At 42.5% G+C, this 21,278-nt stretch overlaps 1 protein-coding gene across 1 annotated transcript in view; it reads left to right on the forward strand.

Annotated features, from left to right (window-relative positions):
• Nucleotides 1-21,278, forward strand: part of SPAG16 (sperm associated antigen 16) — a 1,251,920-nt gene that overhangs the window by 698,737 nt on the left and 531,905 nt on the right. Inside the window, exon 13 of the mRNA XM_040357476.1 lies at nucleotides 10,396-10,522. Within this exon, the coding sequence (XP_040213410.1) occupies nucleotides 10,396-10,522 (127 nt within the window). The remainder of the gene's footprint in view (nucleotides 1-10,395; nucleotides 10,523-21,278) is intronic.

A 21,278-nucleotide genomic window follows, 5' to 3' on the forward strand; every position in this document is an offset into this window, starting at 1 on the left:
CTTCATATCCAGAGTTTGTCTTTGGGAAATAGACGCATGAGTGCTGCCAACATTGATGCAGAGGTTGAAGGGGTGGGGGGGTCAGCCTGTCAGTGCTCAAAACCATATGCCGTGCACTGCATCAAATTGATCTGCATGGCTGTCATCCCAGAAGGAAGCCTCTTCTAAAGATGATGAATAAGAGAGCCTGCAAACAGTTTGAAGACAAGCAGACCAAGGTCATGGATTACAGGAACCATGTCCTGTGGTCTGATGAGATAAACTTTTTTGGTTCAGATGATGTCAAGCGTGTGTGGCGGCAATCAGGTAAGGAGTAGAGAGTATGAATGGAGCTGATTCGAATTGTTGTGCCGTTGATGCGACTAGATTCGGATCAGCCTGTAGAATGTACAAATGTACCCTATTCTAATTGTTGTGCCACCAACGTGACTAGATTTAAATCAGCCTGTAGAGTGAATGAATGTACCTGATTCGAATCGTTGTGCTGCAGACATGACTAGACTCAAATTGAGCTGTAGAGAGTATGAATGGAGCCAATTCGAATTGTGCTGCTGACGCAACTAGACTCAAATCGGGCTGTAAAGTGTATGAATAGTCCGGATTCCGATCATTGTGCTACCGACGCGACTAAATTCAAATCGGGCTGTAGTGTATGAATGGACCCGATTCAAATCGTTGTGCCGCCAACATGAGTAGAAAAAGCTTTGGCCTTACTTCTCTTTTAAGACCACTTTAATTGTTTGTGAATTCCTATTGAATCTATTTGTATATGTAATATTATCCTCACTGGTCTGAGTTTGTTATAGTCGCTACTTGCCAGTATGTCTTATTTATCAAAGTGTTAAATAAACCTTTACCATGTATATCAACTCATTTGGTTTAAAATAGAAATCAAAGGAAAAACATTTGTGTATACATAATTTAAATAACTTGTTTGTCTTTTGTGATCACACTTGCTCTGTTCTCAGCTGCATAAGGAGCTGAGACATCTGGGGAGGAGAAACCACAGCACGTTGGTCTTACCAGTGAATGGCTGTGCCAGGGGAGGGCACAGTCTTATCACTGGAGAGCAGGGTAAGTTCCCAGCCCAGCCAGAAATCTGACCATTATGTGCTTTAATGTCTAGTTTGGACAGTTTTAATAAGAAAGTAGAGAGACTGGCAAAAAAAAAATGCTATTTCACACAAAGAATGCAATACAAACAGAACAGAATGCTTTTTTGATACAAGTACCTGGTACAGCAGGCACATATCGGGGATATGAAATGTTGGAGTAACCTATTATTTAAGGGAATTTTCAGTGTTTTATAGGGTTAGCTAATATATATATATATAAATGTGTTGCCCAATCCTGTTGCTTCATTGTGTTGGTTAATCTGAAGACATCTTAAATATATTTCAAGACATTCACCCTAAAGGAAACATGCCATGAGAGAATAATGGAGGTGCCATTGCTGATCAGTCTTTGTAAAAAGCTAGTTTCATGTCTGTCACGTTGATGCATTGGCTTCCATGCCCCCTCAGTCACTGATCCTAAACAAGTATAAAGATAAGGAATATTCATTTTCTGACACACGTATGCCATGCTTGTGCCATTTCTGTGACAACATTCATAAAGACAGGAAACAACCTTTTCTGTAGAAGGAGGCCAGCAGTGGTAGCCCATGTATTTCCCTTGACAATGTCACTTTAAATATGTAGTTCTTCTGCAAAACAAAACTAAAAAATAATAATAATATATCATTGTTAAAAGCAGTTGGATGAATAAAACATGTATTCTCATCCTGTTAACATTTGTAATGATTACATTTCAGTTTCTGACAGTCTGGTAACTCTATTCCAGTCAACAATAAAAGAAAGAAAGGCTTCCTTTGTTAACATAATAATCCCTGTCACACATACAATAGCACTTTCATAATAGTTTATACAGTTCAGGTTATTTTCAGGTTCAGCTATCAGTACTAATATAATATGAAAAGGATATCAAACTTTGTTATATATTACTTTAATAATGAAAGAGTTAGAACAAGATGAAATTTGCCATACAGTCAAAGGGCTCTGGTAGTTTACAAATCAAGGTTCAGTGTAGATAAATTGGGCTTCCTTTTTAAATTACACACGTCCAGGCCAATCACGGCTTCTACAAAGCCCAACCAAAAACAGTAGCATTCTGAGTGAATGGCGCTGTCCTGTATAACAGTTAGGATTGATGGTCTGTTGAGCACACTTTCACGAGTGTGCCTCCATCATCACGGGCACAAGTATGGAGTTGCTGTATTGCTTTTTGATGGGAATATCCAGCATGGCATCCAAGGAACACCAGCAATTGTACAAATTTATGGACAAGCAATGCAACATCTCTGCTCTCATTTCTGTGATGATAGGCAAGTCCAATGGACCAATCGACTTTGCTTTTATGCAACTCTGATTGCTCAGAATGCTGCCTTTATTTTTAGCCTTGTTTTGTGGAAGCAGAAGTTTCTCTAAAGGTTTATAATTTAAAGGAGACTCAACTTCTGTACATTGCACCATGAGTTGTAAACTATTGAGGCCCATTGACTGCACTACAAATTTAATTAGGAAGGTGAACTAACACTTTAACCAAAAAAAGGACCTTACCCAAGGGAATCATTTGTGTTTTCCGAGACTGTGAAATGTAGTCCCTCAACTACCTACTGATATAAAGAGACAAGTATATGAGGGTTTATACTGATCTGGTTTTCAATAACATATCCAATAAGGTGCATCTAGGACCTATCCTATCCCTCTTATCTCCACCTTTATTGAACCTGCTATAAAGAAAGCCTTATCCACCACCATACAGACCCGTGTACAGCTGGGTTATCTCCTTAAGAGGGAAATGTACTGTAGTCACCTTCTCAGTTTCTGGACTGTCTGTGTCGTGTCCTTCCCCTAGTTTTAGTAGAAATCTGATTAAGGTTTGAGACTTGTCATGTACTTCCTTGGGTTAATAACCACTGGGCCAACAAGTTATAATAATAAATAAAATAAATTATACATAACTTTATTTAGAACATTCTACAATTCTTTAACCACTTGACAACTGGGCACTTAAACCCACTTAATAACCAGACCAATTTTCAGCTTTCGGTGCTCTCACATTTTGAATGACAATAACTCAGTCATACAACACTGTAACAAAATGAAATTTTTGTCCTTTTTTTCCCACAAATAGAGCTTTCTTTTGGTGGTATTTGATCACCTCTGCGGTTTTTATTTTTTTCGCTATAAATGAAAAGAGAACGAAAATTTTGTAAAAAAATGAATTTTTCTTCATTTCTATTATAAGATTTTGCAAAAAATGAATTTTTCTTCATAAATTTGGCCTAAAATGTATACTGCTACATATCTTTGGTAAAAAAAAAAAAATTTGGATATTATTTAGTCTGGGTGAAAGTTATAGGGTCTACAAGCTATGGTACCAATTACTGAAAATTGATCAATTTGATCACATCTGATGTACTGACAGCCTCTCTCATTTCTTGAGACCCTAACATGCCAGAAAAGTACAAATACCCCCTAAATGACCCCTTTTTGGAAAGAAGACATTCCAAGGTATTTAGAAAGAGGCATGGTGAGTTTTTTGAAGTTGTCATTTTTTCCCACAATTCTTTGCAAAATCAAGGTTTTTTTTTTTTTTTTTTTTTTTTTCACAAAAGTTTCATATTAGCAGGTTATTTCTCACACACAGCATATGCATACCACAAATTACACCCCAAAACACATTCTGCTATTCCTCCCGAGTATGGCGATACCACATGTGTGAGACTTTTACACAGCGTGGCCACATACAGAGGCCCGACATGCAGGGAGCACCATCAGGCGTTCTGGAACACCCAGACCAATTCTGACATTCCTCTCCTACATGTAAAAATCATCATTTATTTGCTAGAAAATTACATAGAACCCCAAAACATTATATATGCTTTTTTAGCAAAGACCCTAGAGAATACAATGGCGGTCGTTGCAACTTTTTATCGCGCATGGTATTTGCACAGCAATTTTTCGAACGCATTTTTTTGGGAAATAAAACAGTTTTGTGCTTTTTAAAAAAAAAAACATTAAAGTTAGCCCAATGTTTTTGCATAATATGAAAGACGAAGTTACGCCGAGTAAATAGATACCCAACATGTCACCCTTCAATATTGCACACGCTTGTGGAATGGCGCCAAACTTCGCTACTTAAAAATCCCCATAGGTGACGTTTTAAATGTTTTTACTGGTTACATGTTTTTAGTTACAGAGGAGGTCTGGGGCCAAAATGATTGCTCTCGCTCTAACGTTCGCAGCGATACCCCACATGTGTGGTTTGAACACCGTTTTCATATGTGGGCGGGACTTACGTACACATTCGCTTCTGTATACGAGCACGCGGGAACAGGGGCGCTTTAAATATTTTTTTTTATTTTTATTGTTCATTTTACTTAATTTATTTTAGTTTGACACGTTTTTCCCCAAAAATAAATGTTTTGATCACTTTTATTCCAATTACAAGGAATGGAAACATCCCTTGTAATAGGAATATGACATGACAGGTCCTCTTTACAGTGAGATATGGGGTCAATAAGACCCCACATCTCACCTCTAGGCTGGGAAGCCTGAAAAAAAACAAGAAAAAAAACGATCCTGGCTTCGATCGCAGCGGTGAGTCAGAAGAAGCACCGGAGGGCGAAGGGAGTGGGGACGTCCCTTTTTGCCTCCCGTAAGAACGATCAAGAGGCGGAACAGCACCATGATCGTTCTTATGGTGTAGAGAATCGCCGGCTGAAAAAAATGATATCTGAATGATGACTGTAGCTGCAGGCATCATTTAGATATCCCTGCACAAAGTCAAGGACCTCATATGACGTGGGCGGGAAGTGGTTAAAACACATTTTCTTCCCCAGAGTATTTTCTGGGTATTGCAAAGTATTGGCCGGTGTATTGCAAAGTATTGGTGTGGGGGTATTGCAGAGTATTGGTGCGGGGGTATTGCAGAGTATGGTGCGGGGGTATTGCAGAGTATGGTGCGGGGGTATTGCAGAGTATGGTGCGGGGGTATTGCAGAGTATTGGTGCGGGGGTATTGCAGAGTATTGTGTGGGGGGTATTGCAGAGTATTGTGTGGGGGGTATTGCAGAGTATTGTGTGGGGGGTATTGCAGAGTATTGTGTGGGGGGTATTGCAGAGTATTGTGTGGGGGGTATTGCAGAGTATGGTGCGGGGGTATTGCAGAGTATTGTGTGGGGGGTATTGCAGAGTATTGTGCGTGGGGTATTGCAGAGTATTGTGCGTGGGGTATTGCAGAGTATTGTGCGTGGGGTATTGCAGAGTATTGTGCATGGGGTATTGCAGAGTATTGTGCGTGGGGTATTGCAGAGTATTGTGCGTGGGGTATTGCAGAGTATTGTGCGTGGGGTATTGCAGAGTATTGTGCGTGGGGTATTGCAGAGTATTGTGCGTGGGGTATTGCAGAGTATTGTGCGTGGGGTATTGCAGAGTATTGTGCGTGGGGTATTGCAGAGTATTGTGCGTGGGGTATTGCAGAGTATTGTGCGTGGGGTATTGCAGAGTATTGCACGGGGGGTATTGCAGAGTATTGTGCGGGGGTACTGCAGAGTATTGCGCAAGGGGTACTGCAGAGTACTGGCAGGGGGTACTGCAGAGTATTGCGCGGGGGTATTGCAGAGTATTGCGCGGAGGTATTGCAGAGTATTGCGCGGGGGTATTGCAGAGTATTGCGCGGGGGTATTGCAGAGTATTGCGCGGGGGTATTGCAGAGTATTGCGCGGGGGTATTGCAGAGTATTGCGCGGGGGTACTGCAGAGTATTGCGCAAGGGGTACTGCAGAGTATTGCGCGGGGGTATTGCAGAGTATTGCGCGGGGGTATTGCAGAGTATTGGTGCGGGGGTATTGCAGAGTATTGCGCGGGGGTATTGCAGAGTATTGCGCGGGGGTATTGCAGAGTATTGCGCGGGTGTTTTGCAGAGTATTGCGTGGGTGTTTTGCAGAGTATTGCGTGGGTGTTTTGCAGAGTATTGCGTGGGTGTTTTGCAGAGTATTGCGCGGGTGTTTTGCAGAGTATTGCGCGGGTGTTTTGCAGAGTATTGCGCGGGGGTATTGCAGAGTAATTGCGCAGGGAAGGCAGAGCATTGCAGAGTATTGCGCAGGGAAGGCAGAGTATTGCAGGGGTTAATGCAGGGATGGCTGAGCAGGGATGGATGGATCTGTGACTGCAATAGTCACAGATCCATCCCACACTGCTGCTGCCATCCGCGCTCTCCTCTCACACTGTACCGATCGGTACAGCGAGAGGAGGGAGGAACCGGCGTCATCAAATGACGCCGGTTTGTTTACCTGTGATCGCGCCGTCATTGGACGGCGCGATCACATGGTAAAAGACCGCCGTTGCCGGTCAATTACCGTGATCTGTGTAGCGCCGGGTCTCATAGACCCGGCGCGCACAGAATTTTCTGTGTGCGCGCCCGAGGCGGCGCGCATTACTGCTTCTGGTGGGCGCCGTTTCAGAACGGCGACCCCCAGTTAAGCAACCACCTTGCCGCCGTTTGTAGACGGCGGCTGGTGGTTAAGTGGTTAAATAAAGGGTTTTATTCCATAAAAACTATTTAAGAAACTGCTTATTCAGGGTGATGTAATCCTGGATTCAAGATCTGGTTTAGTATATATATTTATCCTACGCATTTCATGGGCTGACCCACTTCATCAGGGCCTCGGATCCTGTCAAATACTACAGAGTCTGTATCATATGCTCCCTAATAGTGTCCACGAAATGATGGATATCCCAAACTGGGAAGACATAATTGTAGTATGTCTCCGGTTTTAACAGGTTTTCTGTATTGGTGTCATGTATTGTGTGTCCTCTGTGAAATCTGCTCCAATACCAGCTACAGCATAGGCTTAAATTGCCGGGAGGGCATCCATAGACATCCTCCCATTACTGCGCTTCCCCAGGGGGCGTGCCGGTGGTGGCGCTCTGTGATCTCCAAGTTTGTGAGACTCGGCTAATCGTAGTTCGGGTAAAGGGCCAATCACAGCAGGCCCTTAACCACATGATCAGCTGTCAGCCAATGACCGCTGATCATAAAAATAAACATTTTGGGTATTGTTTTTTTTTTTTATTTCCTTCATGATATGTTTTGTTTGTTTTTTTTTTCAAAATTTTCGGTCTTTTTTTGTAGCAAAAAAAAAAAAAAACAACAGTGATGATTAAATAACAAATACAATCTATATCTGTGTGAAAAAAAGGATAACAATGTCATATGGGTACAGTGCAGCATGACCTCGCAATTTTTATTCTAAATGTGAGAGCGCTGTATGCTGAAAAAGCAAGTGGGTAAACTTCACTTCAGCTAGATGAAGCTGATTATGTAGCTGCTTTCCATGAGTTTTTGCTTTGTATTATTAAGGAAAGTCATTCTGGAATTTGGATTTTCATGCTTTGTTTTTATAAAATACTTATACAGTGTGGTATGTCTATCTATAATAGAGGGGCTTCCAGTGACCATTAATTTTGTTTTGTATTAATAGTGGCAGGGGATGGGAGCGGGGGGGTGGAGACAGGGACACATAACACAGAGCTGATAGGCAGGGAAGAGAGGAGAGCTGCGGATGGCGAAGAGACAGCAGCCCTGATTACTGTGGTCAACACAGAGAGGGGGTACACAGACAGGAAGTGTCAGGATCAGCCAGGTTTATTACAGTTTAGAGAGGGACAGATTAGACAGCACAATCACTGCTTTAAGGGAACGGGCTCTCTATTTGTATTTATTTTTTGTTTGAGATAACAAATGCTTTAAGACCCCTTTCACACTGGCATCGGTGGTAAAATAGCGGTAAAATGCCGCTATTTTACCGTCGGATTTGCAGCGCATTTTTCTGCTAGCGGGCGCTTTTAACCCCCGCTAGCGACAGAGAAAGGGTTAATATCGCCCGCAATGCGCCGCTACAGTGGCGTATTGCTGGCGGTACAGCAGCGCTATCCATTGAGTTCAATGGGCAGGAGCGTATTAGCATCGGTGAGTTCACCACTGCTAATGCGCTCCAAAGAAGCTGCTGGCAGGACTTTTTCTGATGACCTGCCAGCGCACCGCTCCAGTGTGAAAGCCGTCGAGCAGCTGTTTAAGGGTGGATTGCAGGCACTATTTTTAACGCTATAGCGCCTGCAAAACGCCCTCAGTGTGAAAGGGGTCTAACTAGACAACATAACATACTATGCATGCATTGCAAAACAATGAGCTTTACCCAAATTATGAAATAATGTAAAAATGTCTCCCTCTTGTAGGGAGTTGATTGGTACTCTTCAGTGCAGATATTGTTGTAGCTTGCATTCAGATGCAGCTTCTTCAGCAGTACAGTAAAGTATATAAACAGAGCATGTCAGGCACCACACTAAACTCTTCAAGTAAGGTACAGAGTCCTATTTACTTATTAATTCCACTGGCAAGGACTAATTACAAAACTTTTTTTAATGGGTAGACATTGTATGGAACGATCCATCTATCTTTAATCCTGTCTTAATCACTTTTGACTTTTTCATGCAGTTTACTTGTGTTAAGCATTACATGCAATGCCAAAATTTTGATGCAAATAAATAATTTGAGAAAAACTTATCTGGGCTCCATCTATTTTGTATATGGCTAAATGCACTCATACTGTATGAATATTCTTGTATTGTCTCCTTTCTCACGCTGGCTGTCAGGGTCCATCACCTTAGTCCATTTGGAAAATATCTCAGCCAGGCTCTTCCTGTTGTGGCAGCTAATTAATCTCACCCTAGTCTCCATGCAGCCCACTTGTCTATCCTTTGTGTCAATCACTATAAGTGAGTGCCATATGCACTATGTGTTCTAGTTTCTTATGTAGCCTGCCTGCTTTCCTTGTTGACACATAATGGTGTGAGTTCTAATTACATCTCATAGCTCTGCAAGAAATTCATTTGGGACATGTTATTTAAAGCAGCAATATATGTTACTGTGGAGATTGGGTGATAAGCAGCCCAGAGAGAGGGCAACCTAACTAGTTGAAATCTGGCTTGCACCGTGCAATGGAATTAATAATGACCTGATATATCGACTTGTGAATTGTTAAGCACGTGTTAACTCCTCATGTATATTTTATCTCCCTTATTGAACTGCTTATTTTCTTGTTCTTTCAGAGGTTTTACGTTTTGTTCTCTTTGTCTGAATACATTATTTCAATTATGGAAAATATTGGTACTTTTAATATTAAATATAAAAGTCTTTGTATGCAAATTTTGGAAACTACGTTGCTGGTTTTCATCAACATGGTGGAAAGAATATTTTTACTATGTAGTATTCATTGTTTTATCTAAACGTTTAAAATATTAGTTCACTGGAGAGCTACGGTGCCACCGTCTATAAAATAATGGGTGACACGCATTAACCATTTAACAGTGATAGAGGAACTGATATGCACGGCACAGGATAGAATTCACGCCTTCACTTGCGTTTGGAGCGAGTGGTTCGATTCCCGAGGCACAGCGGTATACCAAACTCTTGTGCGAATCGTGGGCTGATTGACAACCAGTGATTTTAAGCCCGGTTGGTGACTGGTTTAGGACATCACTAGTCTATACTTCTTCCAATATGATGTGGACGGTGAGGGCAGTGGGCTTCCCCACATACCTCCTCACTTATCTCCTCAGCTATGTGACTTTGAGTTACGGTGCTCCTCTTCATGCTGTTTCCCCTCCTCCCCCCCTTTTTTTTCTCCCTCTCTCTCGCTCTCTCCCTCTCCCTTCTTTGGAATCTTTCTTTCTCTCCCTTTCTCTTTTCTACTCCCTCTTTCTTCTTTATCAATGCTGAGAAGGCGGGGTGGCGTTGTGCCGACCCGTCCACCCATACTGCTTGTAACGGGGAACTTCGTGACAGATATAGGACCTATCTATGTAGGTAAAGGGCCATAGCAGGTTATGAGTTATACTTTGTAGAAGGAACCAGAGGCTTTTGATTACGATTATCCCGATATCTCCCTTCTTTGCCACTTTAAGCTACTTCCCCCTTGGGAGATATGCAATAGATGAAAGTTCCTATGGGGTTATTGAGAATACTGTTTGAATCTGGTCATATATGTTTTGCTGGTTCTTATATCTCAAGCGTAGCAATGTGTTGTAGCTCCCCTTGAGCTCGCTTGTCATATATATTTTTGATGCTGTATTATCTGTGACATTGTTCTCTTTTTTATTCTCAATAAAATCTCAATAAAATCTTTATGGATACAAAATATATATATATATATATATATATATATATATATATATATTAATGCAGTGCTTGAATTTGCAGATTTTCAAGTAAGAACAGTTGTTTATGTGCCTTTGCTTGCTAGTTAATCTCTTATGGCTTTTGTTTGACAGTGAGCGGTGTAGGTACACCATGAGAGGCCATGTGGACTCTGTCAACAGCATTGAGTTTCTTCCATACTCCAACATTGTGCTCACCAGCTCTGCAGACAAGACTTTGTCCTTGTGGGATGCTAGAATGGTAAGTCTTGTTTATACCTCACCATTCCTGTCTAATTTGTTGACCACAATTGCAGATGTAGACTTGGTATTGCATTGTTTGTGATTCAGTAATAACCAATAGTCACAATATTGAGTTGTCTGGTTTGTCCTAACTGTTTTGGCAATATCTTGGAGCCAAAATCCCCTCTTCACTTCTCTGTTCCTCTTTTCTGACTGATATATAGACTTCTATATTACGTTGTACAGTTTATGTGCCAAAACCTCCAAAATTATTGCATTTGTAAATTACTAAAAGCCAGTATTAAGGAAAAGTAGAGGTGAGAAAATGTATTTAGTTTATGCAGTCATTTTCTTATTGATTCTTAATTGTCAGTGTAGCTGGGTGTATGGTGGGGTGTGTCCATATACCTTATACTGACAGGCGTTCCTCTTTCTCATCTAAGAAAGGAGAAAATACTTGATATTGTGCCGTTTGTGTCTTAATAACAGCCAATAGAAAGTTGGAATAGCGAGTTGTCTGGCTGCCGCTATCCCTGCATAGCTCCCCAGTGCCCCTCATTCAGAGGTACTGTCTCTGTTTAAACACAAACCTCTTTGTCTTTTCTTACTCCTCAGTTTTTTCTCCTTCTGTCTGAAATATAGACCTCTTTAAACAATGTATTATTAAACTACCAAAGGTATTCAACTATATCCAACCTCTGAAATATTGCATTTGTTATTTTAAAAAGGCAGATTTAAAGTGGAACATTAGTATTAAAAATGTAGAATAGACATTCATGTAGAATAGACATACTATGTTTCAGCAGCATTAACGTTTCGTACCTGCCTGTCCACCGCTGTACACTGATATGCACATGTCCAGTTCAGGGCACAATTTCAGCAATGCCAAACTAGCTGAACTCTCACTCATGCACGGGACTGATGTAACTGTGGCGCAGCCATTTTAAATGGCCAGAGGTCAGTACCCGGAAGCCACCAGCTGAAGATGATAGCGGTCAGTGGGGAGCTCCAGGAGAGCACAGCTCTCCTGGAGCTCTATTCTATTCATTCATTCATTCATTCATCCTTGTCTGTGTAAAGCTGGCCATTCACTAGTAGATTTCCAAACAAATGTTTGTATGAACATTTGTACAAAAATTCTCAGTGCATTCCATGACTTGACAAATGGCGTATGAAAGTACTTCTAAATTTCATTTGCTTTTAACATTTGATTTTGAAATGAATGGACTTTACTGAACAAATACTACATACTGTACACTATTAGAATTTTTGTCATTTGAGAAAAAATTGCAGTCCCGCTTCTTTCAAACTTCTCATTACTATGGCCAAAAACAAATGTCGATTTTACCCCTCAAACATTGATAAAATGAAAAATAATAATAATAGTTTATCATGTCATCCAAATTATTTAAAGTAGAATTATGATCTTACTTAACAATATGTGCTGCATCTACACTTACATGTTTCTCTGAGTCCCCTTGAAAAGGCCTACAAATACCTGCTGAAAGTTCCAGTGCAGTCCACCTAATGTGGCTTCTTGCGGTTGTGTGGTAATAATGCAACACTGAAAAGCAATTGAATGGTTGTGTGTTGCCCCCAGTCACAGGGATGCAAGTCGAGCCGCTGCTACCACCTAAGTGTTCCCACATCTACAATGATAGAAAATACCTGTGTGGAGCTATGTGCTGTGGCGTAATGCATAGAGGTGGAGCCTGGCGGTGGGACTATCATCACAATACGTGAGACTTGCTGGATGTTGTTATATGCCTTATTTTTAATCAATAAATGTGAGGGCATTTCATGAAGCTTGGGTGGTAAGAATTACCCCTAGGTACTGCACTATTGGAAGCATGTTTGTCTTTCCATGTCATCTTGGAGTTGCTGGTGACTAATGTGAAGCCATCCTTAAAGGGAAATCACACAGTGTCTTAAGGAACCAGAGTATCAGCCTATTAACCCAAGTAACCCCTAGGGGTCTATGATGGAGGTGAGCCTGCATTGCCCTTGGTGAAGGTAGCAGGGAGTGGAGTCACATTGTGTGTTCGTGAAACACGGTTCACAAGTAGAGACTGTTTAGAGCTTTTATCTGTTAGAGTCTCTTCTAATATTGTGGACTTTTTTCATCATATTTTTTTTTTATCACTTCATATATTATTATTATTATTATTTTTTCTATTTTGAACAGTGGCACATGCACCTTTTATATATTGTTGACTTTTTTTTATCATATTTATTTCATCACTATCTAGATATATATTTTGCACAGTGGCACATGCACTTTATATGAAGTTTGATTGTATGTACTATCAAGTTATGGATTTATGTTTATTTATCTAGCAGCGCTACCACACATGTATTTTTATCATTTTTTTTTCTAACAATGCAACACTGCTCCAGAATTAAGAGCAGAGTTTTCACTTTTGTGTAGACTGTGCCTGCTTGCACAACAGTGAGATAAAAAATGTTTCAGGGATATTGACTATTAGCATTATCACTGCTGATTCACAAGCCTGTATTTCACGTACCTGCAGAGTAGGGATGAGCCGAACACCCCCCGGTTCAGTTCGCATCAGAACCTTTGAACGGACTGAACGTTCGTGCAAACTTTAGAACCCCGTTGAAGTCTATGGGACGCAAACGTTAATTTTAAAGGCTAATATGCAAGTTATTGTCCTAAAACAGGGTTTGGGGAACCGGGTCTTGCCCCAGGGAACATGTATAAATGTATGATCTGCAGCCACCTCCTCTAAGCCACGTACAAGTCCATGGGATTCTTTGGACTATAATTGATCCCCTTGAAGACTGCTGCTGATTTTGAGTGCTAGGCTCCACCTCCATGCTGACACAATCCTCCTCCTCCTCGTCCTCTTCCTGTGTGATAGGCGGGCAAGCAGGAACACTGGATAAAGGGGGCCTTGAGAGGTAAGGAAGTCCTCCTCTTCCTCCCTCTGTTCTGCCTCAAGTGCCATGTCCATTATTCCACGCAGCGTGTGCTCCAACAGGTGGATAAGAGGGACAGTGTCAATGATGCATGCACTGTCACTGCTCACCATCCTCGTGGCCTCCTGAAATGGTGAAAGGACAGTGCATGCATCCCTGATCATGGCCCACTGGCGTGGGGAAAATACAAGCTCCCCTGACCTTGTCCTGGTGCCATATTGGCACAGATACTTATTGATGGCCCTCTGCTGCGTGTGCAGCCTATGCACCATGGCAAACTTAGAGTTCCACCTGGTGGGCATGTCACAGATTAGGCAGGTCTTGGGCAGGTTGTATTCCTTTTGGAGGTCAGCCAGCCAAGCACTGGCATTATTTGACCATCAGAAATGCACACAGAGTTTCCTGGCCTGCTTCAGGACATCCTGTAAGCTCGGGTACCTGCCCAAGAACCACTGCACAACCAAGTTAAGGACATGAGCAAAACAGGACACATGGGTCAGTTGTCGCTGTCGGAGGGCGGAGAGGAGGTTGGTGCCATTGTCGCAAACCACCATTCCTGGCTTAAGCTGGCATGGCGTCAACCACCTCTGAGCCTGCCCCTGCAGTGCTGACAGAACCTCTGACCCAGTGTGGCTCCTGTCCCCCAAGCACACCAGCTCAAGCACCGCATGGCATCTCTTTGCCCGTGTACCTGCGTAGCCCCTTGTACACCTACAGAGCACCACTGGTTCCGAGGACAAATCATCACAGGAAGAGGCCACAGAGGAAGAAGTGTAGGGGTGAAGGAGAGAGGTGTGACAACAACTTCCAACGCTACTGTACCCTGTCCTGCATCCTTTCCAGAGTCACCCAATGCCCCGTGAAAGATGGATAACGTCCCTGTCCATGCCTGCTGGACCATGAGTCAGCGGTAATATGCACCTTACCACTGACCGCCCTGTCCAGTGAGGCATGGACATTGCCTTCCACATGCCGGTAGAGAGCTGGAATCGCCTTCCGTGAGAAAAAGTGGCGTTTGGGAACCTGCCACTGAGGTACCGCTCATTCCACAAACTCACGGAAGGGGGCAGAGTCTACCAACTGAAAAGGCAGCAGTTGAAGTGCTAGCAATTTAGCTAAGCTAGCATTCAACCGCTGGTCATGTGGATGGCTGGGAGCGAACTTCTTTCAGCGCTGCAGCAGCTGCGGCAGGGAAATTTGCCTGGTACAATCTGACGTCAGTGTACCAATAGTAGATTGCCCGCAAGTACTTGGCTGTGACACACCTTATTCTACACCTTCAGTCTTATCAGTGCAGGCTTCAGAGAGGACTGAAGGTATAGTGGAGTTGGAAATCCCAGCTGATGAGGAGCAAGGAGAGGTTCGCTTTGTTATTTTGTGTGGGTCTTTGAGGTACGCTTGCCAATGAACTGCATGGCAGGTCGACATATGTTTGGTCAAGCATGTGGTGCCCAAGCGGGTGATGTTTTTGCCACACGAGAAACGCTTGCAACATATGTTGCAAATAACAGCGGTGTGATCTGATGCACTGGTCTCAAAGGCCCACACCAAAGAACTTTTGGAATAACGCATAGAGACAGCAGCGCCCTGCACATGCAGAGCTCTGCGGTGTGATGCAGTCGGTGTGCTGCCCTTAAGCTGGCCCCTGGAGGGCACCCTGCCTCGTTGGAGATGTGCCTCCTCCTCCTCCTCCTCCTCTCTCCTATCAGGCACCCATGTGGAGTCAGTGACCTCATCATCCCCTCCCTCCTAATAACTGTAGCAAACCTGGCAGTATGCTGCATCTGGGGGAACATGACTGTCAGATTGCTGTCCTTCTTGGGCACCCCCTCTCTCTGGGCTCACGTTACTGCCTTCCTCTAGCTGGGTATCATCATCGGAGCCTTCAAAACGCTGCGCATCCTCCTGCAGCATGTATCCAACACAGTGGTGAAACAGTTCGGGGGACTCCTCAGGACATGGTGGGGCTAGGGAAGGAGTGACTGATGCTATTGAGCAGCGGAAAGAGGCTGTGTTGGCAGCTGCTTTGCCAGACAAAGTACCCTGAGCCTGGGTGAGAGAGGATGAGGAGGATGAGGACGGCTTGGTCATTCACTCTACCAAGTCTTCGGCATGTTGCGGCTCAACACGGCAACCTGCCGAAAAAAAGGACGAGCCTGTCCCACGGCCACGTGCTGATGAGGATGCACCGTGTCCACGACCAACACTGCTGCCTCTAGACGCAGAGCCTGCTTGCCCTCTTTTAATGACTCATGACTCTCTGCCTCTCCTTGTTGTCCTTCCAGACATACTAATGGCCCGCAGGGAGATGTAGTTGCATAAATACTGACAATACTTGCTGATAACTGCCTGTGGTATTAATATGAGAACACCAGCAATTGTATTCATGTAGCTTTAGGTGCACACTGTGCAAAGGACACAGTACACCAAGTGAAAATACTGCAGCTTGCACAATCACCTGCCTATCAGTATTTTAGGAATATCATACAGGAACAGATCTAGCTACAGTAAACTCAATACAGGTAAGGGTGGATAAACAGCAGCAGACTGATCTTCCCAGTGAATGTCTGTGCAGGGGGGGGGAGTCCGCTGATTAGAGAGTAGGTTGAGTTCCCTGCACAAGAGCAGGGCCTTCTGATTCCTCGTGCATTACATTTTATGGCAACTGTACAGTCTGCTCTCATGTTGTAATATGCTGCACAAACTGTTGGCTATATAAATCCTGTGAAATAATAATAATGAAATCGTTGGTGTTGGAGTAAGGGGGAGCGGATTAGTAATACAAATTTTAGGAGCAACAATAAAGGCAGAATAGAGAGGCACAGCCGGTCCCTCCTATAGAATAGGTTACATACATTCCTGAATCATTGCAAATTAAAGGGGTTGTAAAGGTTAGTATTTTATTTTCTAAATAGGTTCCTTTAAGCTAGTGCATTGTTGGTTCACTTACCTTTTCCTTCGATTTCCCTTCTACATGTTGTTTTTTTCTTTGTCTGAATTTCTCACGTCCTGTTCCTCGTCAGTAAGCTGTTCTGGCTGACTAACCCCCATGGATGCTGGGGGCAAGCTAGAAACAGGAAGTGAGAAATTCAGACAAAGAAAAAAAACATTTACAAGGGAAATTGAAGGAAAATTTAAGTGCACCAACAATGCACTAGCTTAAAGGAACCTATTTATAAAATAAAAAACAAACCTTTACAACCCCTTTAAAGCTTTTGTCTCTGTGCAAATACCTTGGATGTTTGATCATCTAATGTGCAGATCAGAGTTGTTTGAGCGATTCAGTGTGTTAACTGATAAAACAACACTTTTGATGATATCCAAAACTTCAGCGACATACTTGTTTTCCTTTGTTGTTCCACAGTGTTAAGAAATGTGACTTATTTAAAGGTCATCATATGTCAGTTGATCTAATCCAGTGTAGACGGCAAAGCATAACAGTCCTGTGGGCAGCAGAAGGAAGCTAGTACATCTAATCTCTGCCTAACATGCCCACCCCGAAAAATTGTAGATAGGAAACCCTGCTTTCAACCATGAATCAATCTGAAAGTCTTTGAAAATATGATGAAAGAAAAACATGATATCTGAAAAGGCAAGGAAGTATATCCTAAGTGCATTCTTGCCCACATCGTAATCACATCATGGCACGTGTTTTATTTCTTGATCACCTCTTTCCAACATGCTTGCTTTCTACATTATAATAAGTGTATGTAGCCATGCTGGATCATTAAAAAAAAGAGAAAGAAAAAAACAAAACAGACATCATGTTAACCAGGCAATATGTAATATTAAAGTGTGAAAGTCAAAATGTCTTGTGTAGCTTTGAATGGAGCATGGAAAGGTTAGAACAGCTGTCAGGTTTTTAATGCTATCCAGGGCACTGTTGGAAAAATGTACTCTAATTTCCTGTCCTGCTGACGTTAAAAAAAATTGTGTTCAACCCAGCGGCCTAACCAATAAAAAATGAATGTTAGTACAACGATCTGCCCGCCATAGCACACCGGTCAGCACTTGCAGCCATTGGTTGCCAGTGCTGATCAGATGCCAATTAGATGCTGTTTTCCCGCATGCCCGTTTAACAGAAGCCAGCCATTTGCCCAGTCTAGCCTCTGTCAGACAGGCTGATATACACACATGGTGCCTTTGGCCAGTCATGGCTCAGGGTGCTAAGTCCATGCCCCCACACTATGTAAGGCTGCTTACATAGCAGCTGTACATAGTGTAATGAATGAGAGCAGCAAAATGATCATTATTTTAAAAGAAAAAATTTCATTTAAAACTGCTTGCGGCTGTAATATTGTCGGATCCCGGCAATACCCATAAAATCATTGAAAAAAACGGTGCGAGTAACCCCCAGTCCGAAATATTAATGATAAAAAAGGGGGAAAAAGGGAACCCAAGGGTGGACCCAATTCAGACTTCAACGGCACAGTAAACAATAGAGATAATTGGACATAATTTTAATAGAGAAAAGACACATACATGATAAAAAAGGGGACATGACAATTAAAGATGCATATAATATGATAAAAGCCCTGAGTGTATCAACGCGTTTAGCCATAGGGCTTCTTCAGGACATAATTCAGGATACAGTGATTGCAAAAGCAGAAAGAGGGTCTCGCTATCTTGCAAATCACCCAGGTCTTGATCGGCAGGTGGCCAATGAAAACATCCAATATAGGAACAAGATTAAACCATGCAGAAAGAGAGCGTTGCTTGCAAAGCGAGGTCAAGGAAACTGGTGATGTCTAGATGAAAAATGCAAATAACTCCAGGAGGAAGCTGGACACAGGGGAAAATAGGTACGCGACAACCACCCCACCAAGAAGGATCCAGGAAAATATAGAGATGTATTTCAAAATGGTACAATGAGTCAGTCGGCTAAACTCCATGCAGCGATTCACAGATCAGGGTAAAAGGCCAATCATAGAAGTAATTTACCATGTGATTAGCTGTGTCTAATCACAGCTGATCACATGTAAACAGACTTGCTGGCACAGTGAGTACAGCATTTACACTGTGCAGCCCCAATCGGTGCCCATCAGTGCAGCTTTGTCAATGCCTGCTCATCAGTGCCCATTAGTGCAGCCCCATCAGTCCAGCCCCATCAGTGTCCATTGATGCAGCCTCATCAGCGAACACCAATGAAGAATCAATATTACTTATTTGCAAAATGTTATAACAAAATAAAACTTAATTTTTTTCAAAATTTGCAGTCTTTTTTTGTTTATTAAGTAAAAAATAAAGACCCAGTTTTTGCAATTCCGCACTGTGTCGCTTTAACTGACAATTGTGCGGTCGTGCGACGTGGCTCCCAAACAAAATTGGTGTCCTTTTTCCCCACAAATAGAGCTTTCTTTTGGTGGTATTTGATGACCTCTGCGGTTTTTATTTTTTGCGCTATAAGCAAAAATAGAGCGACATTTTTTACTGTTTGCTATAATAAATATCCCCAAAAAATATATAAAATTTTGTTTCCTCAGTTTAGGCTGATACGTATTCTTCTACTTTTTTGGTAAAAAAAAGGCAATAAGCGTTTGATTGGTTTGCGCAAAAGTTATAGCGTTTACAAAATTGGGGATAGTTGTATTGCATTTTTATTAATAATTTTTTTTTTTAAACTAATAATGGCGGCGATCAGCGATTTTTTTTGCAACTGCGACATTATGGCGGACACATCAGACGCTTTTGACACATTTTTGGGACCATTGTCATTGTCATGGACACCGGCGGCGAGCGGGTCCGTGGGACCCGTGGGCGCGGTCACGGAGCTTCGGGACCGGGTCATGAGCGTGCCGCCGGCAACGTGCGTGCGACCCACGGCTGGGCTCTTAAAGTCAACGTACAGGTATGTGCCTGTGCCCAGCCATGCCATTCTGCCGACGTATATCGGCGTTAGGCGGTCCTTAAGTGGTTAAATACTACCAATAAAAAAGCTTGGTCTCAAACAAATGATAAACATTGATTTTGACTTAGTGTTGCATGACCGCACAATCTTCTTTTAAAGTGTGACAGCGCTAAAAGCTTAAAATTGGCTTAGGCAGGAAGGGGGTAAAAGTGCCAGGCATTGAGGTGGTTAATAATCACTTGGATATTTATTTGTATTATGTAAAGGAAAAAAGATCAAACATTTTACTTTCTTTTACAAGACATTTCAAATAAAAATGCTAGGACAGTACAAACATCCACAAAATGACCCCTCATTTGAAAGTAAACACCCCAAGGTGATCTCATTTTTTGCGTGCTGTCACTGATGTGTTTAAATGACAACTATGTTTGATCCACACCAGGATCAAATGGGGCACACAGATGAAACTTTTCAAGCTAACAGAGCATCAGTAAATGCAGTACTTTCACTTTGATGTATAATATAAATACATTTATACTGCAAAATACATACAAGTATTTACAAAGATCGACTGTTGGCTATGCTTTGTCAATGACATTGAGAGTCGCTAGGCATGTCCAGAGAATGGAGCTGATTATTATTATCATTATCATTATTATTATTCTGTGCTATAAAGTGTGGAAGCAATCCACAGCCATTGTGAGAATAAGGGGAGAGCTGACTGTAGACACATGCAGTATTTACACAGGTGATTACTGTGATTGGTTCAATGAGAATGCCATCACAGGTATTGTGCAAGTACATGGCGTGTGTGACCTCTGAAACTGCGGTTAACCACTTGCTTACTGGGCACATAAACCCCCTTCGTTCCCAGGCGAAATTTCAGCTTACAGCACTGCGTCGCTTTAACTGACATTTGCGCGGTCGTGCGACGTGGCTCCCAAACAAAATTGGCGTAATTTTTTTCCCACAAATAGAGCTTTCTTTTGGTGGTATTTGATCACCTCTGCGGTTTTTAGTTTTTGCGCTATAAACAAAAAAAGAGCGACAATTTAAAAAAATATATATATATTTTTTACTTGTTGCTATAATAAATATCCCATTTTTAAAAAAAACTTTTTTTTCCTCAGTTAAGGCCGATACGTATTTTTCGACGTATTTTTGTAAAAAAAAAAAAAAAAAAAAAACGCAATAAGCGACTGGTTTGCGCAAAAGTTATAGAGCCTACAAAATAGGGGACAGAATTATGATTTTTTTTTTGATTTTTTTTTTACTAGTAATGGCGGCGATCTGCGATTTTTATTGGGACTGCGATATTGCGACGGACGTATCGGACACTTTTGACACAAATTTGGCGCCATTCATGCACTAATTACTGTATAAATGTGACTGGCAGTGAAGGGGTTAACATTAGGGGGTGAGGAAGGGGTTAAATGTGTATCCTAGGTGTCTTCTAACTGTGTGGGGGGAGGGGGTGACTGGGGGAGGTGACCGATGCTGTGTCCCTATGTACAAGGGACACAGATCGGTCTCCTCTCCTCTGACAGCACGTGGAGCTCTGTGTTTACACACAGAGCTCCACGTCCCTGCTGTCTTACCGACGATCGCGGCCGCCAGGTACACGCATCGGCTTCCCAGCGATGCGCCGGGACAGTGTTTACCCGCTGTGCGCTCCCCAGTGGCGCGCGCGTGTAATGCTTTAAAATGACGTCCAAAGACGTCCAGTTGGCAACTGAGAGCCGCGCTGTTGACGTCTTTTGTCAATAGCGCGGGTCTCAAGTGGTAAAATCCATTCAGAAAAGCAGGCTTCCACAACCCTGACTGGTCATGTAATGTTGCTATTTTCCTCTCTGGGATTATTATTCATTAAAAAAAAATGTTGGTCTTTTTCTAACTATGCTTAAAAATGTGTCCTCCCCCTAAACGTATTTACTTACCTATTATCAGGCCACTCTGGTCTGGCCCTGTGATCTCCCCTGTGTCAGCC

The sequence above is a fragment of the Rana temporaria genome, chromosome 6 (genome assembly GCF_905171775.1).
Source record: "Rana temporaria chromosome 6, aRanTem1.1, whole genome shotgun sequence".
In the NCBI taxonomy this organism is placed as follows: Eukaryota; Metazoa; Chordata; class Amphibia; order Anura; family Ranidae; genus Rana; species Rana temporaria.